Consider the following 24873-nt stretch of genomic DNA (forward strand, 5'->3'; position numbering starts at 1 on the left):
CATGTAACTGAGTTTAATTTTTCATGTACCTTACTGAGACACAGCTTAAGCAAAGGGAGAAAGGCATGTTACTTTTGGGAACCAAACAAGAGGAAAGCATATAAAGTTAACAAATTGAGAATACCCAAAGTAATTAGTGGCTGAATATTTTCTTTCTTTCTTTTTTTACTCACAAGATTTTATGCTGCATCAACTGTATTTTCTGATGGTCCTCTTTTTTTTGGGGGGGGGGGAATGTGCTCCACTATATATGGCAGCTCCTGAATAAGTCTGGGGAGATTTCCCTTTGAGCCAATAAAGCCTGGGAGATTGTTTTGGGAAACCCCATCTGTCACCATTATGATATTTTGGGGCACTTACCCTTTACCCCCCAGTTCTTCTTTCCCCGAGCCCATTTAGGTAATTAACTTCTACTACTGTTGTGCCAAATGATCCCTAATCTCAGGTGTCACTCTGCTGCGGTCAGGAGTAAGCAACCTGCCCCAGTCCCCCAACTCCCATTTGGGAGTGGAACATTTCTCTCCCCATTTTCCAGACGGCACAATGCTTCAACATTGCCACTTGCAGCTCCAGTGCTTCCTGTCTCATTCCTCCAGTGCTTCCTGTCTCACTCCTGAAGAAAGCAGGAGAACAAACCCCCTTCACTACGTCATCTAGGAAATCAAGAAGATCGTATCATGCAAAATGGGAGTGGCTTTAGAATTGGGAGCAAAGCGGGCTAAACAAAGGCAAAAGTTAAGATTATATAATGTATTAGCATGGATAGCATTAGAAGGAAAATTTAGCTTATTATACTCATGTCAGAGTAGGTGAAACTTTAAATCACAAATGGGATTTTTTTACACTGCATAATGTTGAGTAATCTCATTCTAAAAATCTATATAATCTTCCTTTACTATTAGGTTTCACAGGGAATAGATTCTAAGAAAGGATGATACAGCGGAACCTCGGTTTTCGAACATAATCCGTTCCAGAAGACTGTTCGATGTCCGAAATGTTCGAAAACCGAAAACCGAAAACCGAACCCTCAATACAATAGGGAAACTCAAAATGGAAGCCGTGTAGTACATTCAGCTTCCGAGAATCGTTCGAAAACCGGAGCAGTTACTTCCAGGTTTTCGGCATTCGGAAGCCGAAACTTATGCCAACGGAAGCATTCAACAACCGAGGTTCCACTGTACTAACTTCTAAGAAGCAAGAAGAATGATGGACTGCACGCGAAACAAAACAGAAATAGGCAGTCTTTACCTGGGATGCAGTCTGCATGGTGCCCAATTTGCAGTGATGGTTTTTATGGAAATGCAATTTCCCTATTCAATTTCTAATTGAATGTCCTTTTTTGTTTTTGGCAAAAGCTTTAAAAAATGCAAGGTCCTGGATCATCTTACAGTGGAATGCAGCATGGAAATTTAAAGGATACTCCATATATGAATCACAGTAAAATCTTAACAGCAATTCCAGTGTGTAAGCCACAGGAAGAATGCCCAAAGGCATTTGCACTACCAATTAATGCAGTCTATTATCTGGTTCCCTTAAAAGTAATCTCATTAATGAGGCAGCAGCAGGCAGAAAAGGCAATTCCCAAAACAAGGAAACCAGTTAAGCATTTCCAGAGAGGCATCGTAGCTGACCAACAATGAATTAGCTTAGGGTGAAAGGGTAGGGGAGGACAAACCACTGCAAGCTGAAATGATGATGTATTAAAAGAATACTAGGAACTCCATAACACATTCCACTGTTTATACCTGATTTCCCAGGAAGAACTGACAAGAGATGGAAAATGGGAGAAAGACATAATTAGTGTAACAGGAAATCCTCTAGAACACACTCTAACAGCACACACACATTCTAAATCTTCCAATTTAGTATGTAACTTAGAGATGTGCTGATAACATCAGCTGTCTGGGCTGTTAATGCTGTCAGACCTGACTCCTATGACACCTATCTATTGCTTGCTGTATAATCTGATTTCCTTCCACCAAATTCTCAATGGAAAATGATATTGCTGAATTGAAATGAAAGAAGGGGACAACAATTTGGCAGATCCCCCCTTGATATCTACTTGCTGGTTTTTCTGGCACATTTTCTATCTAGAAAAAGGAAAGCATGCTTCAGTGAAATCAAAATCAAACAAAAAGAAAAGACAGGATGGTGATGACAGAGTACAACTTTATTCAAATATGTTTGGAAGGCTAATACACTCCCAACTGTTTGCTCTGTTGGAAAAAAATAATAATAATTCTAATTCAGAAGTTAATGAATGTTCCACTATAAAACCTTGAAAGCTGTAGGTATAACTTGGTGCACACATGGAATATTTGTAACAAGCATTAAGCTCTATTACTTGGAAGTTTCATCAAAACCCAAGCTCCTTTGGAAAGTTATTTACAATTCCAATGCAAGAAAAGATTTATTGTGACTTCGGTGGTATAATAGTAGCTTTTCTTCTTCTTCAACCACAAGCTAAAGGATCAGATGGGGTGATTAAAGAACAGCTGTGGTGCATGAGGTGGGGTCCTGCCACTGCAGTACCCTGTTGGCTGCAGTGGTGCTGCCGCTTGCTGGGATGCGATGGGGGGCCAGAGAAGAGATGAGGGCAGGAGACCACTGGGTTGACAGCAGTGGTGGCCACAGGGGCACATGCATCTGCACCTACCACAACTACTCTGCTGCCACCTCACCCCAGAGAGCGATAGCACCTGCAGCCAAGAGGGTGGCGCAACAGCAGCATCTCACTTTTTGCACTGTGGCTGGTGAAAAATGCAATAGGGTCCAAAATGATGATGTTGTTGTTGTTTTTTAAAAAGAGAAAATACATCAAATTCACACTGTATTATTAATTTAGTTAAATTACTCGTTTGCAGAATAGGGGAGTCTAAATCCAACAGATAACGTGACTGTTTTCTATACTTACTCTGTACTTGTTATCACCAATCTGCTCCACTTGGAATCGCTTTGCGCATTTACATTTTGCTACCTGCCTTGTCACCTGTCAAAACGACAATCAGAAGCAAATTATATTAATTGCCATTTATGGTAAATTGTGCAATCAGGTCAAGAAAACAATGGGACTACAGTGGTACCTCGGTTTACGAACTTAATCTGTTCCTGAAGTCCGTTCTTAAACCAAATCTGTTCTTAAACTGAGGTGCGCTTTCCCTAATGAGGCCTCCCGCTGCCAGTGCACTTCCACTGTTCGGCTTCCGTTTGTAGACTGAGGTAAAGTTCACAAACCGGAACACTACTTCTGGTTTTGCAGAGTTCGTAAACTGAATAGTTCATAAACAGGGCTGTTCGTAAACCGAGATACCACTGTATAAGTTCAACATGCAACTCCAGAGAAAGATACTTTAAGAAGGAGGCTTAGGGGCGGGGAGGGGGAGGGGGGAAGGGAGAAGAGCACCTCATCTTCAATTTTGTCAGCATCTGTCAGAGGCTTGTATGCATCTTTGTTCGGATGAAGTGCTGCTACAAACTCATAGTAGTCAATATAGCCATCACCATCTCTGTCAAAGATATCCGCTACTGCACTCATTTCCAATCGACTAGTAGGAAATTCTGCAGATGAAAATAACAGTTCAAGTTAAAATGAACAACTCTTACCAATAACCTTTCGGGAAACTGATGACTTACTAGCATTCCAAAACTCTGAGGAATTAAATTTAATATGCAAATGATCGAACTTTGCTTTAAAACTTACTTGAAGAAAGAATCCCATCAATAAATTCCTGTCTGGTTATCTTTCCATCCTGATCTTTATCTATCCTCCTAAAGAAGTCCATGACTCGAGATTTCTTATGGTTCATCCAACGCATATACTTCTTCCGCCAAATATCAAAATCAAAGTTGGCAAATTCTTTCAGCTTGAGACAAAAGGGAAAATGGAAAAAAAGAGGTGAACTGTCTTGTGAGATATACATATAATCATGATGCTAAAGTTCAGAGCAGATGTTAATGTGCAAACTGGAAGTCAACCTTAGGAGTCTTTCCCTTGCCCTCCCCAAAACCCCATTCCCTTTTTTTGAAACTAAAGTATGAAGGGGGCTTACAAATCTTTAATCATCACTATGATCACCATTCAAGTAACTCTAAACCATGGCAAACTCTAACAAGGAAAGTGGTGAATTTGTTCTGAAGGGAGTACAGGGAAAGCAGAAGGAGCATACATCCCAATATTATGTCTACACAACACCAATGGCACTCCATGCTGATGTCTGCTTATGTGATATATCTCCATCACAAAAAAGCAAGGGAGTAATTAACATAATTAATGTAAATTGCTTTAAATATAGTTAATGTAAATCACTTTGAATTACCTTTGTAATAAAAGTGAATAATAATGGTGCACGAGCAGGGATTTCACATAACTGGGTGTTGGTATGCACTGACCAACACATAAGCTACTTCTGCCTGTCAAAGGAAGGGTATCTTCCTGGTCCTCCACCACATGAAGAGGAGTGGCCAATAAGACATGAACCAAGGCTTAGTTATAGCAAAAAAAATGTTCTGTTTACTGACCTCCTCTAATCGGTCTAAAGCATCATTAAGTTTCCTTCTTCTTTCCAGAGCCAGAAGCCAGACTTGCTGCCATTTGCTGACCAAGAGGTTCACCCGTGGATTCTTGGTTTCAATCTGAGCCTGTGCACCTGAGGGATACATGCTTGGTGTTGGGGAACGCTTTCCTGTTAAAATACAGAAAAATGTACTGTACTTCTGCTTCTCAAGGCAGTGTAAACAAAAGGTAACACAGCATACATGCCTGTTTCTATAGGAAGAAGGGAGAGGCCTAACATGCCTGTGATACCAGGTGGCATCTAACAGAAAGGTAGGTTTGGCTTTAGGGCCACAGGTTCCTGACCCTGTAGACAATCCTGTCCACTTCACAAATCAGAAATAGTAAGTTAAATTCTGACAGCTTTTAAATAATCAGTTAATGACTAACGACAATGATATATGTGATACCACATATATGTGAGATCATTACTTACTTCCTCCTCTTCCTTTATCCAGTACAGGAATATGAGAATGAATTGGACCAGATTCAGCTGCTTTCCTTTTATGCGTCTTAGTAACCTTATCCACATCAGGCTGTTTTCTGGTCATTTCCTCCATGAATGTCTGCAATTAAAGGGTGGTTGCTTTGGCTAACAATGCACAACAATATTTTGCAACATACCCTGTTTGGGGGTACAAAGGATCTGATCCAGATGTCTGTGGGATCTCCCATGTATGCACAGAACTCCTACTTCACATGCTGATTTCTCTCACATCTAGATTAGCATCTACATTGGATACAGCATCTCCTTGCTAACACCTGAATGCCTACACAACTACCTTGTCTGCCATGAGCACATGAATGAGAACAACAATATGGGCTGTGGCTTCTTGAGCTACATGCTCAGAGTAAAAGAAAGCACTTCCACCAACATCCAAGTGTTCCAAAGTGCATGTTTCTCCCACAATAAGGATATTGATCTCATGTCCCAAATAGTAATGACAAAGTTCTCCTAACTGGCTTACCAACAAGGAAAATACTCAACTTTGACTTTATGAAGGAACTATGTGGTCCCAGAACAATTCTAAGGCATACTGTAGAATGTAAAGTTGAACACAAGCAATACAGTATTATCTTACAGTCCAGCTTATTTATTGTTTTCAATTTCTTTTTCTTTGCTGTTCTGTCTCTTTATTCTAAAGGAGAAATCAATTGCATGGTGAATTGGTGCACTGGTTTATTGTGTACAAGAACAGAGCAGTTTTCCTTAATATTGCCTTTCTTCACCTTTTACCAGAACAATGCTGTACAATACAATAAAACAACATAAATAAAAACAGAAGGCTACGTGAACCAGAACCCTTGGCCAAAGCATGTTTTTTAATTGTTTATTTAAAAACCTCTGTTCCACCTGAACTTCCAAAATATGCATATGCACATAAGTACGTTGAAGCTGACTAGTTTGATCAAAATCATAGCAACGGCCCTCTTACCTGATGCTCAGCTATGAGTGCCTTAACATCATCAATCTCCTGAGGAATGACTTCCTTGTCTTTTTCACTAAGTGTCGTCTCTGCCCACTGCAACCAGGTCAATAATGCTTCCAACAGCTCTTGATTAGCAATAAGTGCAGCCAGGGCCCCTGCCAATCTCTGCTGATGTTGCTTTGCCCATGCTAACACCTTGAAAAGAAAAGTATGCATGATATTCACATTCACACAACCCAGGGCTTTGGGTGCTCCATTACTTCCACATGAACAAATTTGGCTGAATTATCAAAGGACTGCTGAGCAACCACATTAGTGAGCTCTGTGAGTAGAAGCTGGAACTCTTTGCACCCCATGAAGAGAAGTACAAAAAGAAAAGTCACTGCCTTTTTACTGTGATCCAAAGGTTTCTAGCAGCACAGAAGTGTTGGAAAGCACTGCTGTGTTTAACGATTGGGTATTTAGTATGTGGTAACATTTTGAGAATTATCATACAGTACTCCTTAATCCTTGACAAATGACCATAGTGGTTGGTGCTGATGGGAGTTGGAGTCCAACAATGTCTGTAGAACCACAGGTTCCCTATCCCTTTTTCAAAGCTTAACTTCTAATTCATTGTGATTATCTTGAACATGAACTGATCTGGGAAGTGTTTTACTTCTTCCTCAAGAGACATTTGCAAAGGAAGAGCCAAAACCAGCCTATTACACATGACAGCATGAGTATGTTAAACATTTTGCTCTCGACAGCTGGATCGTTTCCTCACAATATAAGTGCCTTGCTAATTGTCAGTTGTGTTCCAAGCTATCAAAGACTGATTATTATTACCAGAGAGAACCTGCTAGAGATGGACTGACCTCTTCAAACCTTGCTCTGATGATTGTTATCCAGTGCTTGATGGTAGTGATGGAGTCTGGGTGGCAGATAGCCAGGATGGCTTCTCCCATACCTGTGGCTTTCGTTAGCTCAGCCTTTTTTTCTTCCAGTTTTCTCATGAATTCCTAAGGCAAAAACAGTGATTTCAATTAGGTGCTGGCAGTGGTTCAAAGGTAAAATCCAAGTGATTTTGGACTTTGCTGGTTTAGCCAAAAAGCGCAGATGCCTACACTGAATCACTCGGCATCTGAATTGATCCAGTGGCAGGGAAGGAAGAAGAGAAGCAAAGCATGAGGAAAGTGATTTACTTATTAAGAATATTTTAAGATCCACTGTAGACTAAGGGCTAATTGAAGAGACAAAATGCATGCTGGAGTCTGCAATTCAATACTGCAATATTTATGCGCACGCACACACACACAACTTTGTGAGACAGCACCACTTAGATGTCATAGCAAGTTAATTACTTTTGGACATGTTTCAGGAAACCCAGTGGATTGATTATTTAATCAAACCACACTCTCTACTCAGAGCACCTCTGCTCAGTTGTATAACTGGGCCAGCATATATTGATGCAGACTTCTAGGGACCATTCACTGAATTCTTGGACTACAGGATGCTAACATGTTGACTGCAGAAGCAACCAACCTACTGAGCTATCTAAACCTCCTTTAGGCCAGACTGTGTGTTGGATCAGGCAAAAGTGTCCCTTCACTCAGCTCTCCTGGCTGAGACAGCCTCCTGCTGCCTGCTGAATCATCCAGGGACAGTGGGGGGTCCTGATGGAGGGAGTGGGCAGGGCTGTGCTGACTTGAGATTCACTGGATCCCAAGCCAGTTTCACTGCTATTGTGTGACAGCATCAGGTCTGGACTGGACCCGAACATCCTTTACCCTCCATGCATCTTCCAGTATCGTCACCCTGAGTAGCAGGACTTACGGATATGGCAGTGGCCTTGCTGCTCCACAAAGCCCCACATGCGGGAGGATGGCGCCCTGAACCAGGAAGAAATCAGGACCTATCTATCTGGGTTACAAACTAATGCCAACTTCCCTGCTGCACTTGTTTCCTGCTTCCTGTGGATAAGGAATAGGGGATGCAAGCGTCTGTGGCCCACTTTCACTGGGGTTCAGATAACAAAAGAACAGTCCTCTTCTTGAAAATTTTGTTTGAAATGCTCATCTCAAAGATGCCTGAGAATTCAGATCTCCCACAAATGCCCTTCTATTTGTAAAGTGACAAAACACAATACAGCCTTTACTGTGATGGTTCCCCCGCCCCGCCGAAATTCCTCTGCTGGGATATGCAAAGTTATTATTTTCCCCTTTTAATCAGGTTTTGAGCCCTCCTGGATATTTTGGCTGCTGTGTTCTCTGCTGTTGTTTTAGACTATCTTCTATATTTTATTGTTGTTTTTTTAGTGTCCACATTGTAAGTTATAGGCCCTAAGTCATCCTATGCTGATAGGGAAAATCAGAAAGTGAATTAAGGATATATAACATTTTTACAAGAGAAAAGATTTATGAGACTTTTGAGTGGTGTAGGAGGTGGACTAGGGTAGAGAGAGCAAGAGCATAAATGTCTTTCCATTCATACCTAGTTTAATGCATTTACCCACTGTGCCTATCAGCCCCAAAGCCCACAAGGAGAGGTAAAATCTGAATTATCTGGGAGACCTAACCTCTATTAAAGCAAGTGCAATTTTTTTTAAAGGGTAATTGGTTGTGAAACTGAGCTTTTCAATATAAAATAAAGGGCTGAAATGCCTTCCTTGATAGACTGGCAGTCAAGTAGCCCCACCAGAGTAGGGTAAGAATTTTAAAATGTTGCTACACAAAAAGATTCCTATTAGACATTTCCTTCACAAAAACAAGGGGTAAAGCAGCAGAACTAAAGTATGCGATATATTTAGGTTTAGATAAAAGTATGTTTGAAGATACTCCAAACTTCACATTGTATTAAAATGCGTCTTCACTCACAACTTCTACAGCTTGTAAATTTTTAAAGTGTGGTTTACATTTTAGCTGCCGTTATTGTACGTTGTTATCCTGTGTTTACGTATTGCTTGCTTTGCCTAGAGAACTGTGCGTGTGAGGAAAGAGAGAGAGAGAGAAAGAGAGAGAGAGAGAGAGAGAGAGAGAGAGAGAGAGAGAATTTGCCTTTTCTTTGGTGAGAGAAAATCCAAAGAGAACCATCTGGAGCCTGTTCAGAGGGAATGACAGTAAACAAGATATTCTCTTCTTCATTACCATTGCGTCTGGCAGCCTTTCAATGATCTCATTGTATGGTAACAGATACATAAAGACTAGCCAGGGGGGGAAAATGGTGGAGCTGGAGGAGTAGCTGCACAAATGGCCTGACTCATAGTGTAGACCGTTACCAAAAAAAAAGAGAAAAGAAGGTGGGGGGAGAGAAAGTGGGTTGGGAGTGGGGAATGACAATCCAACTGAAAGTGGTAAAACTATGGGAAGAACTACATGTTACAAGAGACAAAAGCAGCAGCTACACATCTCAAAAATACATAGTAAAACAGACCACATGACATGATGATGTTGTTTCACTGCGAATTTCCCTACTCCACTTCATTTACCATAATCACAATCTCCCTTAGCATGCAGATCTGTCCTAGACTAGTGTAAACAAGTAATGATCTGCACCTTCTGCATGTCTTGCACTATAAATGAACTGCCAGTGGTGTGCTAGCCTGGTGGGTCATAAATTTTGCAGGCCTTGTTCAACAGAGGGGTATAATGGCTTCATTCTTACCACCTGACCTCTATGACGGGCACTATAAATATTTAGCCAATTATCCACCTTCTTATGCCTTTGTCCTGAAGTCTCTCCTGCTAGCATTTTTTTCTTTTCTGGAAGAGAAGGCTCAACCCACTGGGAAAGTGGCCTACAAAGTATGTATGTAAAGACTGGGAGTAATAGGAAGAGAATGAATTTGCTACAAGAATTCTGCTGAATCTGACTTCTTGTGATAGAGAGGATTGATGGCCTGGGACATGGTCTATGCCAGACTTCAAGGGGTATGAGAGGTTCTACTGCAGTTTAATAACTGTGTTGCTATGAATATCAAGAATTTTATTATGGTTTGGGAAGGAAACATTTAAAGTAAGTATACTGATTTTAAGGTGCTTTAGCTGATTGAGTTATCAATCACCCATCAAAAGTTTTCCACGAGCCCTATTTCTAGGAAAGAAACTAATTTTCATTGCCAGATACAAATAAGTCATAGTTTTATTTTATTCCGACCTTTTCATAAATCTAGTCTCAAGAGCCAGCACTGTCTCAATTATCTCACTCACCCGATGCTGATCTATTAGAGTACGCAGAGACTCTTCATCATCTGGGAGATTGCCATGGAAACGAAGGGCCTGTTCAGCCTCAGCCAGCCATTCCAGAAGAACGTGCACAACTGAGTGGAATTCTTCCGCCTGTATAAATGAAAGTGGAAAAGAAAGTGGGGGGGGGGGAGAGAATGCTGTAAAAGGGTTCTGGACTGAAAGAGTACAATGTTGGATTCCTCCCATGAACAATGAACCTGTGCCCAGATTGGTGGAATCGTTTATCATTCAGCAATGGAGGTACATTAACTTTCCATTAAGGAATCTGACATACAGCACTCTGATATCATGGCTGTAAAAATGTCACATGCTTTTAAAAAAGGATTTAATAAAGCCCATAGGCCTGTTTGTGCATGCTTTTAAATATATGATTGATAGCATATGTGAAAGTGGAATTCAGAGCAACCTGCCTTCACACTGACAAATTATCAGGTAGAGTCATGCTAGTGAATGATGTTAATTACTTTGTGGAATGGGGGGAGCTAATTGAGGCTGTATATAGAAGAGCTGAAAGCAGTATCACTATAGAGTTGTCCCTGCCAGTTACAGCCTTCGCATGTTCATTGTGTGTGTGTGTCTTGCAATGGTCTTTGGTCAAAATGGTTTTTCAGATTTTGGTAGTGCTTTAAGAAGTGTCAGAAAAAGGCTGAGCCTCCAGCTTCAAGTGGTGCAACATGAGTTAGTGCAGTATCTGTGTGTGCACTTACTGCAGATACCTAATGGACAATGCCCATAACCACCACATTATTCTCCCTCAGGTGTGTCTGGAGGAGTTTGGGAATTGTTTTGAAATTATTTTCCCGATATTTTTTAGTATATGAAAGCAGCAAGGCTTCTGCACACAACAAGGCTTCCTCTACAAAGGAAAAACAGAATGAAGTAAAAAAAAAAGTAGCACCAGCCTATCTTTCTCCTCATGATTCAATAACTTTTTAAAAGGTTTCCTGTAGGGCAGGCTATTTGCAATTCAGTCTAGTCAAGAGCACCACTCCACTGACATGGCCTGGTGAAATAAATGCAATTAGTAATCAGGACTCCTGTTTCAACTTTAATGTCTTTTGCATAAGCTGTTTTGTGCTTATCTATCCATTGCTTCACCGTGGGCTCCTTAACTTATGCAGAACCTGGTGGCACAGGCATGGCACAGATGAGGCCCTCCTTGTTTTGTCGCTTCCTATGCGGCAATGATACCCAGTGAATGCATTCCCAACCCATGCATAGGCTGCATCTGATTGAAATAAGTGTAATTGGTTCATTCTTCACCTGGTGGAGGGCTTGTTCCAGTCGTGTTTGCTTGGAGACGGACAATGCACACACTGTCTCCCACCGAGTGCCCAGCTCCTGCATTTGGACCTTAACCCAGGAAGAATCATCACGACTACCTTCTATCAGTTCACGAGCAGAGCGTTTCAGTGCCTGGACGCTGCCTGTCCTTTTCCCCAGTTCCTTCTGGAAGGCCTAAGAAAAGGAAATAAATGGTTCCTTCTATTATCTCCCCAAATAATAAAGTAACACAGCTATCACAACTATGGAGAAAGTTCATTATTATAGACTTAATTTTTAAAGAAATTAAACTTAACTGAACATTATTTTGTTTTGTAATGTGAGTCCCGTAAATATTTTCATTCCCCTGTCTGGCTTTGTTTTATTCAATCCTTGCTACTCTACCGTATTTGAATTTTCCCCTCACTTCTTACAAATCAGTAGTTCTACATATATTCCGAAAGAAACTGTTAGGTCAACAATATCTTCCTTATGCAATGTGGGATCACGTGAACACTGCCAATTAAAAAAGAAAACAACATATTGAAAACCCCTAAAACTTTCGCTAGGAATCTCTAGGCACACAAGGAACTGAAAACTAGTGCAAGCTTTGATAACGTGGGGCTCCTTCACTCTCCCTGCCTCTCTTATACTCCTACACTCTGATCCAGGGCTCCACATCTTCTGCAATATTTTGCTGAGACAGTTTCTTTTTGTCTTAGCAGTTCTATATGTGCAAAAGCATGTGCCCACAAATCTCTTGCTTCCTTTAAAAGACAAGGGGCAGCCCTTGCAGATGGTGGAACATGTGAGCAGCAGAGTTTCTGCATCTCCTATAAATGGATCAGACTAAAAAGCTAAGGCTGCTAATGCTATTACCCACTGCTTCTGAGAAACTTTAAAGAGCGTTTTTAGTTCTAATAATCTGAATTAAAATCTGCATGAAGAAAAATGTAGCAGATCAACTTTAGCACTGAAGGCAAGTTTCAGATAAATCTTGTTCGTTGCAGTCAGCAAGCTCTTTTCCCTCTCCAGCCAGTTTTTATACCACAGGCCAAGGTTTTTAACCTATTGAACGGGCTCATCAATCTTTCTTAAAAGTTACAAATTGACCCAACAGGCATTTACTCAAAATGCTTTGAACAGCTTGATTCAAAATAATATGAAAATGACTGTAATTTTGTGGCCATTACTTTGTGATTATCTATTAAGTTCATCACTAAATCAATGTCTCCGTGCACAGGCTGATCTTCGGCCAGCTGCGGTTCCACTTTGTACAGCCAATCTATGAGAGCTTGAAGAGCATCAGTAAATTGCCCAGAAAACAGCAGCGCTTCTTCCAGTTTGTTTTGTCTGAAGTGGGAAAACAAGACAGACACAGTGAAAAAAAGGGAGGGGGGAGTGATTGCAGATCTACAGGCACCCTATGCCCACGCACTCAGCAATATGACTCTAACACCATAAATCTAGGTCTTTTAGAATTCATCCTACCTCCTGCAGCTTCCTTCATTTACAGCCTCTCCACAGTGACAACATTTCTGCTTCTATCGTGCCAACTACTAGTTCCTACTTCCTAGACCCCTCGCCCTGCCTCCAATCAGTCGCTATTCCAGGGGCTACATGCTCTTCCAGTTTTACCACCACCCCTTCCTCTCTTCCAACTGGGCTGGGGGAGTTTTCAGAGGTAACAATGAACAAAACAAAATGTTCTGGCTTTATACACCTCTCTATCAAGACCAAGTGGAGGAGACAAATGAATATATTGTTCATAAATTCAGGAGGCAAGATTTGAGCTCAAACCTAGGACTAAAGGAATATACAACATAAAGAAAAGTGTGTAGGAGTTGGACCATGCACTTCCCATTTCACAGGACTCTTCCTTCTGAAATGGAGCTCTAAACTATCCCAGAGACTTTGGCTGAATATGAAATGGGTCTCCTCTGCCTCCAGCCACCCTTGGAAGAACAAACCAATACCTATTCTGCAGCTGGCTTATTCTGAGATTTTGGCTCCCATTTACTCTGCATCCAGTGCATTTCCAATGCTGGTTTGAGAAACAGTGTACACATGATGCTAGAGATAATCCACACCTATCCTTTATCTAGCCTGTCATTCCTTATTAAATGCTGCATTTCTGATGCCTTCTCCCCTTCCCAATCAGCTTAATCTTAAGCGAATAATGTGTACACAGTCTTAAACACTCTAAGGGATGGGGAAGTGGAGCCAAGAACCTACATCCTCTGCTCAAAGTGAGACTCTCATTATTTTATTCTGACCAGGGACATTCACTGAAGACCAGCTGGGGAAAGGAAAATGGGATGATAAGGAGACAGTGACCTAGCTACTGCTTTACAGAGCCTCTTTTAAGTAAGATGCAAAGCTTTTTTGTCTTACCTTTCTACAGATTTCCCACATACTGTATCCCATTTGTCTCTGAGTTCACTCAGCATATCATCCAGTTTCAGATTGTCATCAGCTAGGGAAGTTTTTTCTTTCAAAGCACGTCCACTTCTATTTGTGGTGTCATACACAGAATGTTTAGCTCCAAGAGCCTTCTGGAACTCCTGTTCAAGAAAGGGACCCAATATGAAGCACATACCACACATAACCTACACAACTTATTTTGTGCCGTTTGGAGACAAAGACCACACTCACACATCATGGTAAGCCATAAAGCATGGCTTACAATGCATGGATGAATTATGCCCACTTCACTCTTCCCATCTCATGTACAGAGGAAACGAATCAGCTACGATCCCTGGCTTAGTGTTACTTCTGAACCAGGGATCATGGTTTGCTTCTCTTCCAACAAACCACAATTTCTAGCAAAGCTCCGCTTTTGGCTTAGCACTCATGGCTTGTTGACAGTGAAATAAAGCATGATCCCAAAGCCGAGGATCAGGGTTTGAGTCTTCTGTGTATTAGTAGGGAGGAAATAAACAGCCCAGCTAGGCATGTTCATGGTCAATCATTATCTATGATTTATCAGATGTGTGAACAGGGCCAAACACAATGAATGATATTTTCATACAAACTACATTTAGCAAGGAAATATCATGAAATGTCACCGGGACATTTAGATTCCAGAACCCGCTGGCATTTATTCCAGAATATACCTCGTGTCCCTGGGATCAATAAGACTATCAATCAAATGACTTTAATTGAGCAATTAAAATAAGTTATGCAAGAGAAATGGTAGCAAGGCATTGGTGCTCAGCTTGAAGTCATAGTGCACAAGTTTGGACTGTCTTCTACAAAGCATTTACACCAAATCGCTAGCATTCAAATCAATGTAGAAGTCCATGTTAAATCATCTGAAACCCAATACCTTAGGTTTATTGATTATGGACTAGAATAAATAAGCTACACTGGAAAATATTGTTCCATTCTTTACCATTAAAAAAGGAACATGACAAACCTTAGGTTATCTTGCATTCAGTACACTACTTAAGAAAGTATTAAATGCTAAATACTACAGAGAGCAAGTGCCCCCCATGTAAACAATGAAATGCTTGATTATTTCTGTATTGCTATCTTCTCTGGATTAGGGCTGTGCTAAGATTATCAAGATGTACATCTATCATGCTTTTGCAAGAAGGCACAAATAAGGAATCCGCCAAAGAAATGTTGGTCAGTAGAAACGCAAGACTCAATTTTGTGAATTCTTTGGTGGCTATATCATTTACAAATATTCTCTAGAATGAAACTCACAAGCAATTACAGTCATTGAATAAAAAAGAATTATCCTACCAATGTCACTTCTGTAAAGTAAATGGAGATTGACTCGTAATGAGGTGTATATTAACCTAAAAATGGGGGGGGGGTAAGCTGATGTGGTAACCTAAATATGATTTGGACCTCCAATAGCACCAGCCAACATGACGAATAGTCAGGGATGATGGGTGTTGTAGTCCAGCAATTTTTTGAAGGATAAGGTAAAGGTAAAGGGACCCCTTACCATTAGGTCCAGTCGTGACCGACTCTGGGGTTGCGGTGCTCATCTCGCTTTATTGGCCGAGGGAGCCAGCGTACAGCTTCCGGGTCATGTGGCCAGCATGACTAAGCCACTTCTGGCAAACCAGAGCAGCACACGGAAATGCCGTTTACCTTCCCTCCGGAGCGGTACCTATTTATCTACTTGCACTTTGACGTGCTTTCGAACTGCTAGGTTGGCAGCAGCAGGGACCGAGCAACGGGAGCTCACCCCGTTGCGGGGATTCGAACCACCAACCTTCTGATCAGCAAGTCCTAGGCTCTGTGGTTTAACCCACAGCGCCACCCGCCTTAAAATATATCAATATTCTTTTTTTAAAAAAAAATTCCTTGAAAAAGGGATTAAGACAAACTATACGGCCCATTCTTTCTTCACTGACTTCTAAATATAACATGCAAAGAGCTTGGTGGTGGTTGGGGACTGATAAAAAGGCAATGAATACTCCTTCAAATCTTTGGCAACATGTAACAAATACGAGACAGCTCATTTTTAAAATCTTCATTTCTCCTTATTTGACAAACTCCCAAAGAATGAAGCCAAGTTATTCCATATATCAAATAGAGCCTAGTCTACGGTCTTTAGCCTTAGATACTAAAAGCATTAAAACCTTCAACAATGGCTCAATGGTTTACTTTATAAAAGGAAGATTGAAAACATGCAGCAACCAAAGGCATGCAACATACAAATATTTGCTAAGAGGAGTAGCTAGGATTTTTTGAGGCTACTTTATGACTGTCCATGTATCGGGGGAATGAGAAGTTAATAGAGGTGGACAAGTCAGTATGTTTCCAGTGTGTGTCAGTTTACCAAATGTGCATTCATAAATCATTCCACCCCTTTTCTGAATTAATCTGCATTTTTGAATTTAAAAACAACATGAAAATTCAAATTTCTTTTTTTTAAAAAAATATTTCTAAAAATGTTTTCCCACAAAAGACCCATTTCTAAACATACTAATTGCCAGCTGAGTGTAAAAATCCAGTCCCAGAAATAGACCATTCTGAGCTCTTTTACAACTCAAAATCCTTCCAGAATGCACATACTGATGTGATTATCATCTGATCAGGGGCGAGGTCTGTAGTTCAGTGGTAAGACCCATCCTTTGCATATAGAAGGTACAGTTCCTGGCACCTCCATGTGTAGAATATTCCTGTGTGAAATCTGTGTGAAATCACATCCAGTTTGGTATAAAGCAGCTTCTGGTGTTCAGAAAAGGCAGTAGCAGTCATAATTAAGCAGAGCTGCTGGTTGATATGAATCCACTTGTGCATTATCTTTTATTTATAGTAATGATCTTACCCATTCATCTAGTCATGACAAGTTTTAACACCCTCTACATCCAGACAGAGTCTTAGGCAAAAACATCTGGGAGGGCCGAGTTTGAGGAAGCCTGTTTTAAGAGATGGCAGAAAGGTGCCTGCCTGATGCAGACAGACAGGGAGTTCGAAAGTATAGATGCTGCCACATGGAAACAACGGTTTCTTACAAAAGGATCAAACCTCCTAACAAGAAACACGGTGGAAGGCAAAAGAACAACAACAACAACAACAACAACAACAACAAAACTAGCAGTGGATGTGCAAATCAAACAAAGCATTAAGAAAGAGTGTTTTGTTTTTTTAAGAGTAAGGTGCTAAAATTTGATTGACAACCAAGATATTGAGAATGCTAGGCAGACCAAAGTAACAGTAATTCTTGAACTTCAGCATGCAAGTAGTTTTGCAGAGCAGATAATCCCTGTTCACAGATTACTTTTCATCGCACATCACCAGATTTATGGAAAGGCGCTTGACAGCTGTGGACCCTTAACAGAAAAACTCTCTTTTTTCCTTCTGCAACGTTCATTTGTGTTGTTGACAGTCCCATTGCATCTAATGCATTTCCAAGTGGTGGTGGGGAATTGTTTCACTAAAGCGATTAAGGATTTGTCCATCAAACTGTACTTTGCTTATTTTTTTGAGATAAGCTGGGTTGTTTTTTGTTTAAAAAAACATGTTACAAATGGTGATCCACACAATCTCTGAGCCCGTCTTGAGTGTAGTTAAACTCTAGCAGATCCTATTGTCCTATAACATTGCACACAGGAAAAAATAGCATAGTGCCCTTTATCTTGTTCCTATGATTCTTTACTATTGTGCTTTTCCTTTCCACATGTAGTTTCAGAAGATGGAACCCTGCAGAGAAACCTCCCAGCTTCTATTTATTTTACAAGCTGGAAAACTGCCAGTGTTTGAATTTGATGGTGGCAAACATTCCAACCTAGTGACCAATAAATCTCCCTCCTCCTGCTAATTACACAGTGCTTGGTTCACTGGCTTTCCTGCCATCTGATTGGACAGCCTCTACATTCCATTACCAGTGACTCACCTTATGCTGGGCAAGCTGCATCTTAATTTTGTCTGGATCATTTGCAATTTCAAGCTCTGCATCCAGAGTCTTTTCTGAATCATCCAGCCATTCAGTAAGTTTGTTCCAGGCTTCATGGAACTGTGGAAAAGCAAGATTTTCAATTACATACATTGATAGGCATAGATTATGCATTCAAAACATTCAACGCACATTTAGCTTTGAAAAAATATTAAGGGTTGCATTCAGTTAGGTTTCACTCAGAGTGTATGCACTGAAATTAATGGGTCTAAGTCAGTCATGTCTACTAATTTAAATGGGGAGGGTGCAGGGTAGGCGAGGACGGGAAGCCAAGTTGCATTGGCAGATCTCAGAGTGCTGGCTTCCACTGGTGCAACAACTTAGTTGAATCAGGCCCACAATATTAAAAGCCAGGCAATCCAGACTGGACTCACACAAATAAATGTTGGACCAAAGGACTATTTCCCTTTTAGAGTGATGCAAATTATTTGAAATTTCTCTGGGATTGCTCAGTCAGCAGAGTATAAGGTTCAAGCCCCATGCTGGGAAAATCCAAGACTCCCAACCTCTATTGACACAGTGACATATCTACTTGACCAGGAGTGGCCCTTTCTGGCCCGAGGGCCACTCTGAGGGTTGCTGAACCCTTCAAGGGCCACATACTCTCAGCACAAACGCAAATAACATGCTGCCACCCATGCACCCACATGTAGAAACATACACTATACATACACACAACATACCTAGAGGTCAATAGAACATGCATACTGTTTTTCTGCCAACATCAGTGCTGGACTAGGAAGAGGGGATCCTTTCCTCCTAGCCCAGGGCTGGAATGAGAACAAGAGGCCCCCAGTTACCCTGCCAATGTGCCTCTTCTCCTTTTGGCAAGGAAACATTGAAAGCAGGACCTGGAGCTCAGGAAACAGAAGGAAGTGCTTCTGTGTCTCTTGAGTTCAGTGTCCTACTTCTGGCATCACAGCAGAAGGAGAAGAGGCACCTTTGCTATTAAGTGGAGGAAGAGGTCCCAAATTTTCTGGGGGCAAGTAAGTTGCCTGACATAGCCTCATGGGTCCCATGTGATCCATGGGTTTGCCACTCTTTCCTTAGACACACTATCTTGTTGGGATGATAAAGTGTTGTTTTGAGGGTATTGCAATCATGCAGAGACAGTACTTCCTTATTTTTTATATGGGATGTTGTTTTGTTTAAAAATAGCCCACATGACAACTGCAGCCCACATGAAAAACTAACACACATAATCAAAAGTTTGAGTTGCCTGCTTCATGTAGCCATCTCTCTGTCCCACCAAAATATGGGCTCTGATTTTCATCCACCTCCTCTACACATACATAAAACCCTGAAATGACATGATCCCTACACAGTCATATCCCTTTGATAATGAGCCTCAGCCTAAGTTGACACTACAAAAATGTTGAGAAGGCTAGAAGCACCCATGTAGAGAGGTTGCAATTTGTTTCAGAAAATGGTGGATTAATGAAGATGATTGTGAAAAATAAAATAAGGATGAACTTCCCATGCAAAACAGGAACACTACATCCATATACCACTCTGTTGCTTGGTTGGAAAGTAAAGATTCTACTTTCACTTTTGGTGTCTGGCCTGAAGAAACAGCCATTCTGGTTCCCACTACTTGCCAAACCTGTTGATCTAATATTCCAGTTTCCTCCAGATGACTTAAAGTCATCACACTGTTCATTTAAACATGGGTTTAGTTACAGCAAGGTTACGCTCAAATTGTTATGGAAGACTTGTCACATTACCTGCTTGGCACGCTTCCTTGCATCATCCAAAGCTCTTCCTCTTTCCACTAAGCGCTGAACTACTTTTTCCCATCTACTCTGGACACTGATCAGCAGATTTTTAATGAGGACAACGTCCTGTTTCTGGCTGAAGTATTTCAAATGTGTTCCAGTTTTGTCCAGCTCAATAATCTGGTCACGGTGGGCATTCACTTCATTGGCAAAGACCTTGTGAAAGAAAGAAAAAAGATAGTATTTGAAAAGCTTCAGAGTCTTCTAGGATGCAGATATATACCTAAGAAGTGATGGTGTTATGCACTGCTTTATGGGTCAGAGACACTATAAAATGTCACTTTAAAAAACTGTAAAATGTCTTTGGATTTTAATGGTGCTGGCTTGCTTTAAACATTAATACAAGCCAGCCAGCCTGTGGGTCCAAGGAACGGGAAGAAGAAAGTTGCACATCTGTTGTTGTTTCTGTACATACCTTGTGTTCATCAATTTGAAATAAGACAGTATCCAAGATAAGACTTGGCCGAGAAGCTACTGTCAAGGTTTGCTCAGCTTGAGTAAGCCAGTTGATGAAGTCCTGCAGTGAGTTGTGGAACTCCATTGCCAAATTGAGAGCTTCTTCCAGTTTGATCTGTAAGAACACACCATAAATTAGCAGCAGTGGACAGTTTATACTAGAAACTATATAAACTTTATAGAGAAATAAACCAAATCATGTCTGAATGTAATTTGGAAGAAGGCCACTGTTGTCCTGTTGCCTACACCCCGCCCCCCCCCCCCGTTTAATACTGGTATGCTCTGAATATTTAAACAACACACAAGGAAAAATATTTCTAAAAATATTTCAGCAGAAACTGACAAAACAGAGAACCTACAAGGACTGAGCAGGCAGAAGAGCATCCAATGCCACATACAGATTCCTGCCATTCAGTGCTAAATGATGAGCCTTACAAATATTCAGACAGTAATCCAGGAACATCATTTCAGCTTTGATTCTGCTTGCATGAAAAGGGGATGATATGCGGTTGCATTGCATGAAGGATTAGGAAGATAAAGTTGGGAATTTGCACTATGGAGACTATCCTTTTTTGCCGAACGCAGGTCTAGTTCAGACAACTTTGGGGCTGGTAAGTCTTTGTGCAGAACGGAAGCTACCCCCCTCTCTTTCACCGTACAGATTATTGCTGTTTCAGATGTTATGAGAGTGAGTGTTAAGCTCCTGTCCTCCCCACTATGGCACAGTCAGAAGGAGAAATTCAAGAGGTTTCATTTTTATTTATTTATTAACTAGAGCCTTTCATAGCATCCAAACTCATGTGTTTAATCTTAACTATGGCTTGCCGAAATGGAAAAAAAAATTAAGCCATAGTTTAAGAAGCTGTCTTGTTTATGCAGTTTATGGTTCAGATGCAGTGCTAAACAGTGGTTTATCCAAAATGGAAGTGGAAGCTTTCGATCTTCCCCTCGGGGCGGAGAGGAGAGGGGAGTGAACAAGGACTCAGCTAGATTGTATATGCGATATAACAGTGTCCTACCAGATGGCGCTGTGGAGTCCCGTTTTTCTCTACCTGTTTCCCCTGTTTAAATTTACAACGCATTTAACTGAAACACTTCTTTAATGTGTCTAGAGGCTAGTCTAGCTGCAACTTAAGTTTTGAGGCTAGCTGCGACTTATCCCCCAATGCTAAATAATGGTTTAGTGATACAATGTGAACTGGGCCCCTTTCTCATACAGGTGAAGAATATAATGTGTTGGGTGTCAACATGGTTTGTCTACAATATCATACGTAACTGTACTGACTACCCAAGGTTTTGCTGGCCCAGGCTATCTAATACAATTGAAACAATCCTGTAAATTTACATTATATGAGAATGCAAATACTCTTTTTTCCAAGAATGGCTTCATTTGTTTGTTTAATCATTTCTGTTTCTTATGAACACATTTGTATTTCAGCTGTTTCAAGATGTAATTTATAGTCTGGCTCAGAGTAAACTGTTTATCTATGTTTGGAATATTTTTTATTTTTATTTTTTTTACAAAAGAATGTCCACCCCCATGGAAACCCATAGCTATGAGTAAGATGCTTATCCAGGAATATGAGGTCGCCTCCCAGAGGGCACGAGAGAGGCCTCATCACTTAAAACTTTTAAGAACTGCTATGTTCAAATGCCAGCAATAAAATTAAAGCATCAGTTCCAAGCTGACAGGATGATGGACTGGGTGGCTAGAAAGGATTTATTCATTCCTTAGGTCTGCGACCTATAGACTACAATAGGAGGTGTTTTCATTTACAAACATTGGTCTGCTGCCATGTAATTTATTGATCAGCTTTTCCAGATGAATCATGGTGTGTGACATCATTTACAGGTTTAATTGCATGGATCCCTAGCGCCTACTAAAAGGAAAATTCTGTATTTGCAATATTCTAATATTAAGACACATTTCAGAGAATTTCCCCATGTTCAATATGCAACATACTTTTCTTTCACTCAGCTTTGTTTCCACCGATTCCCATTTCTCTTTAAGATTATTTATGTCCTGCTCAACATTTGTTTCAATAGTCTCTAGGCATCTTGCAAGCATCTGTAGGCCCTTTTGCATCAGACACTTGTATGTTTCTTCTTTAGCTTCAAAGGCAGCACAGAGTTCCTAAACAAAGAGGGAAAGTATTGCAAATCGTTAATGCATAAACATTTATTCGAAAATGTTACCCCCTTAAAAGCTTCACATATTACTTTAAACATGCTAGCTATATTTTGGGGAGTTAATGTGAGCTGAACAAAGGAGGTGCCACTGTGCATTTCCAGACCTGGGCAGTCTGCAGCCCACAACTTATTTCCAGGGGCATGGATATACCACTTCTCCCTTCCCTCTCCAGGTTCAAAAGAGAGGCTAAAACAAGGGCTGTTCAGAACACAAGAAATAGCCCAGTAAAATCTGATTTATTACTTGTGTGTGAGACAGTCATAAGCTTTGGCCTGTGCCCTTAAATTTCTGCGTGAAATGAACCATCTTACCAGGCCATGGTGATCAAAGCTGATCGAAAACAAAGGCATAACCACAGAAGATTGTGAAGCTGCTAACAGAAAAACCCACCAGCTACGATTTGCATCTCCGTCAAATATGTACTTATCGTCTAAGTTAGCTTTTCTAAGAAATATACACCAAGGCTCGGGTGCAAAGAAAGGCAGTTTGTGTGCCTTGTTTGCCTGGGGCTGGCTGTTTTATTTTTAAAGCTGTTTCATTTAAAAAGGAAGTAGAAAAGCTTTCTCCCACACGTGAGTGCCATTTCTTTACATTCCAGACCTTGGTTGCAATGCTGCACATGCTTGCAGCACCACTGAATGATAACCTAAATCTGAACCTAGTTGCAGTTAAGAACTTAATCTTATATTCTAAGTACAAGAGGGCAAGCAACTGTTAATGAGGTTTTGGCTCTGAACTACTTCATTCAGACACTGAAAAGAAGAATACCATTGTGCTGTCTGGTAACTTAGAGTACAGTCTTTGCCTCTGTGTACTGGTAACATGAGTTGTATTGATGAGGCAGGAAATAATAAATGGAGAATGTTCTGCAATCATTGGCTAGCTTTTTAAAAAATGTTCTAACAAAAGCTAAGGAACAATAGAATAAGCTCTCAAATTTGAGACTGCAAGTAAATTCAAAAACAATCTGGTTTAAAGAGGAGGATATACAGAAAAGGAAAAAAACTCAACTGTCAGCAGTTCTCAGCATTATTTTACAGGGAAGAAAAAGACTTTAAGGGTATTCTTGATGACTCTAGTACTCAGCTAAACTTTATAGCTGAGTAACAGAGTCATCAACAATACCCTTAAAGTCTTTTTCTTCCCCGTAAAATAATGCTGAGAACTGTTCAGACATACACATGTACTGCTCAATCAGTTTTGCTAATTAGTAAATTACCAAAAAAAAAAAGAGTGTTCTCATTAAACCTTACAGGCATTTCATTTTGCAAATGTTTCACTACGAACGGCCACAAAAGTTTAGCTTCCAAATTGGGACCATCTGCAATATTGAGATCCTTACCATATGGATATTAAGCTGTTCTCTTGCAGTCTCTGGTAAACCACCAACGGGTTTCGATGCCAAAAGCTGACGCTCCGTTTCTGTCAGCCATTGTTGCAGATCTTCAACTTCACCATGGAAACCTTGGGCCTAAGTGATACATCACCACAGCATTTCAGAACATATTTCAATAACCTAACATGCTACATCAGCTAAGGGGTTGTAAATGTTGAGCCTATGAAATCAGACTTAAGGGGGGGGAAAACTCTAAAAAGAAATGCTACTAAACCAGAGATATCCTCTGGAGTAAAAACTGCAAATTGTTGTCCGTATAATGAAACAGGGTAAAATGTAAAAGAAAGAAGTAAGGAAGGAAGGAAGGACCCACAAACATTTCATCAATTGTATGAAACTTTTAATGGAGATATATAGATGTGGGTGTTTGCTAATTATATTTTATATTTCAAATAATTCCAATTGGAAATGCATTTTTTAAAATCATCCATACAGTAAATACGACTGCAAATATTAATTACAGTACTGTTAGGCACAGAGAAAAACTGCTGTACAAATGGGTACTTAAGCACACAAACTCAGGCTCAGTGATAGTTATGATCTATAACTTGATACTTCAAATTATTGCTAGTTCTCCAAGGGCACAATCCAGCCAAAGTTATCCATTTCTGAGTCCTACGATTTCAGTGACAGAAAGCTAACTAACTGGGTTCCCAATTCTCCTGTGGAAATCAGTAGGACTGTAAAAGAACCTAACATTGGCTGAAATGTGCTCAAATATATTAATTCAATGCAAGTTTATTTCCCTTTTGTTCAGTTTCTCATACACACCTGGATCAAAGCACTGTCCAGCTGCAGCTTCCTCTTTTCTGTTTTTTCCAAGACATTTTGCCATCGCTGATTCAGAAGTTCCAGCTTGCTTTGCAGATTGCTCGCTTCTTCAACTGCACTTGACTGAATAAGGTCATTTCCTGCTTTCTTAACTGTTTCCACAGTGGACTGGTGAGCCAAGACATCATTTTGCAGCACCTGAAGTTACAAACATGTCATGCCTCGCAGTATTTTAAAAACGCTAATTTCACTCAGTTGTACTAAAGTAGCAACATAATAATTTCAGCAAAAAACACTGCGGGCAGTATTTAAGTATAGCACATACAGGATTCAGAGTTTGCCTAAGGGAATGCGACTATCATTAATAGTTTACAATCATCCCTGACCTAACA

General features: G+C 40.5%; 1 protein-coding gene across 1 annotated transcript in view; it reads right to left on the bottom strand.

Moving 5' to 3' along the window:
- Positions 1 to 24873, bottom strand: part of LOC310759029 (dystonin-like) — a 306438-nt gene that overhangs the window by 13709 nt on the left and 267856 nt on the right. The window contains exons 80-97 of the mRNA XM_083605788.1: positions 24482 to 24679; positions 23657 to 23785; positions 22087 to 22257; positions 20083 to 20238; positions 19617 to 19823; positions 17833 to 17952; positions 13866 to 14035; positions 12665 to 12824; positions 11472 to 11666; positions 10170 to 10298; positions 6840 to 6983; positions 5989 to 6177; positions 4989 to 5118; positions 4519 to 4682; positions 3701 to 3863; positions 3404 to 3558; positions 2915 to 2989; positions 1746 to 1763 (exon numbers count right to left, since the gene is read on the bottom strand). Of these exons, the coding sequence (XP_083461914.1) occupies positions 1746 to 1763; positions 2915 to 2989; positions 3404 to 3558; positions 3701 to 3863; positions 4519 to 4682; positions 4989 to 5118; positions 5989 to 6177; positions 6840 to 6983; positions 10170 to 10298; positions 11472 to 11666; positions 12665 to 12824; positions 13866 to 14035; positions 17833 to 17952; positions 19617 to 19823; positions 20083 to 20238; positions 22087 to 22257; positions 23657 to 23785; positions 24482 to 24679 (2673 nt within the window). The remainder of the gene's footprint in view (positions 1 to 1745; positions 1764 to 2914; positions 2990 to 3403; positions 3559 to 3700; positions 3864 to 4518; positions 4683 to 4988; positions 5119 to 5988; positions 6178 to 6839; positions 6984 to 10169; positions 10299 to 11471; positions 11667 to 12664; positions 12825 to 13865; positions 14036 to 17832; positions 17953 to 19616; positions 19824 to 20082; positions 20239 to 22086; positions 22258 to 23656; positions 23786 to 24481; positions 24680 to 24873) is intronic.

The sequence above is a fragment of the Podarcis filfolensis genome, assembly GCF_964270895.1.
Source record: "Podarcis filfolensis genome assembly, chromosome: 3".
Classification (NCBI taxonomy): Eukaryota; Metazoa; Chordata; class Lepidosauria; order Squamata; family Lacertidae; genus Podarcis; species Podarcis filfolensis.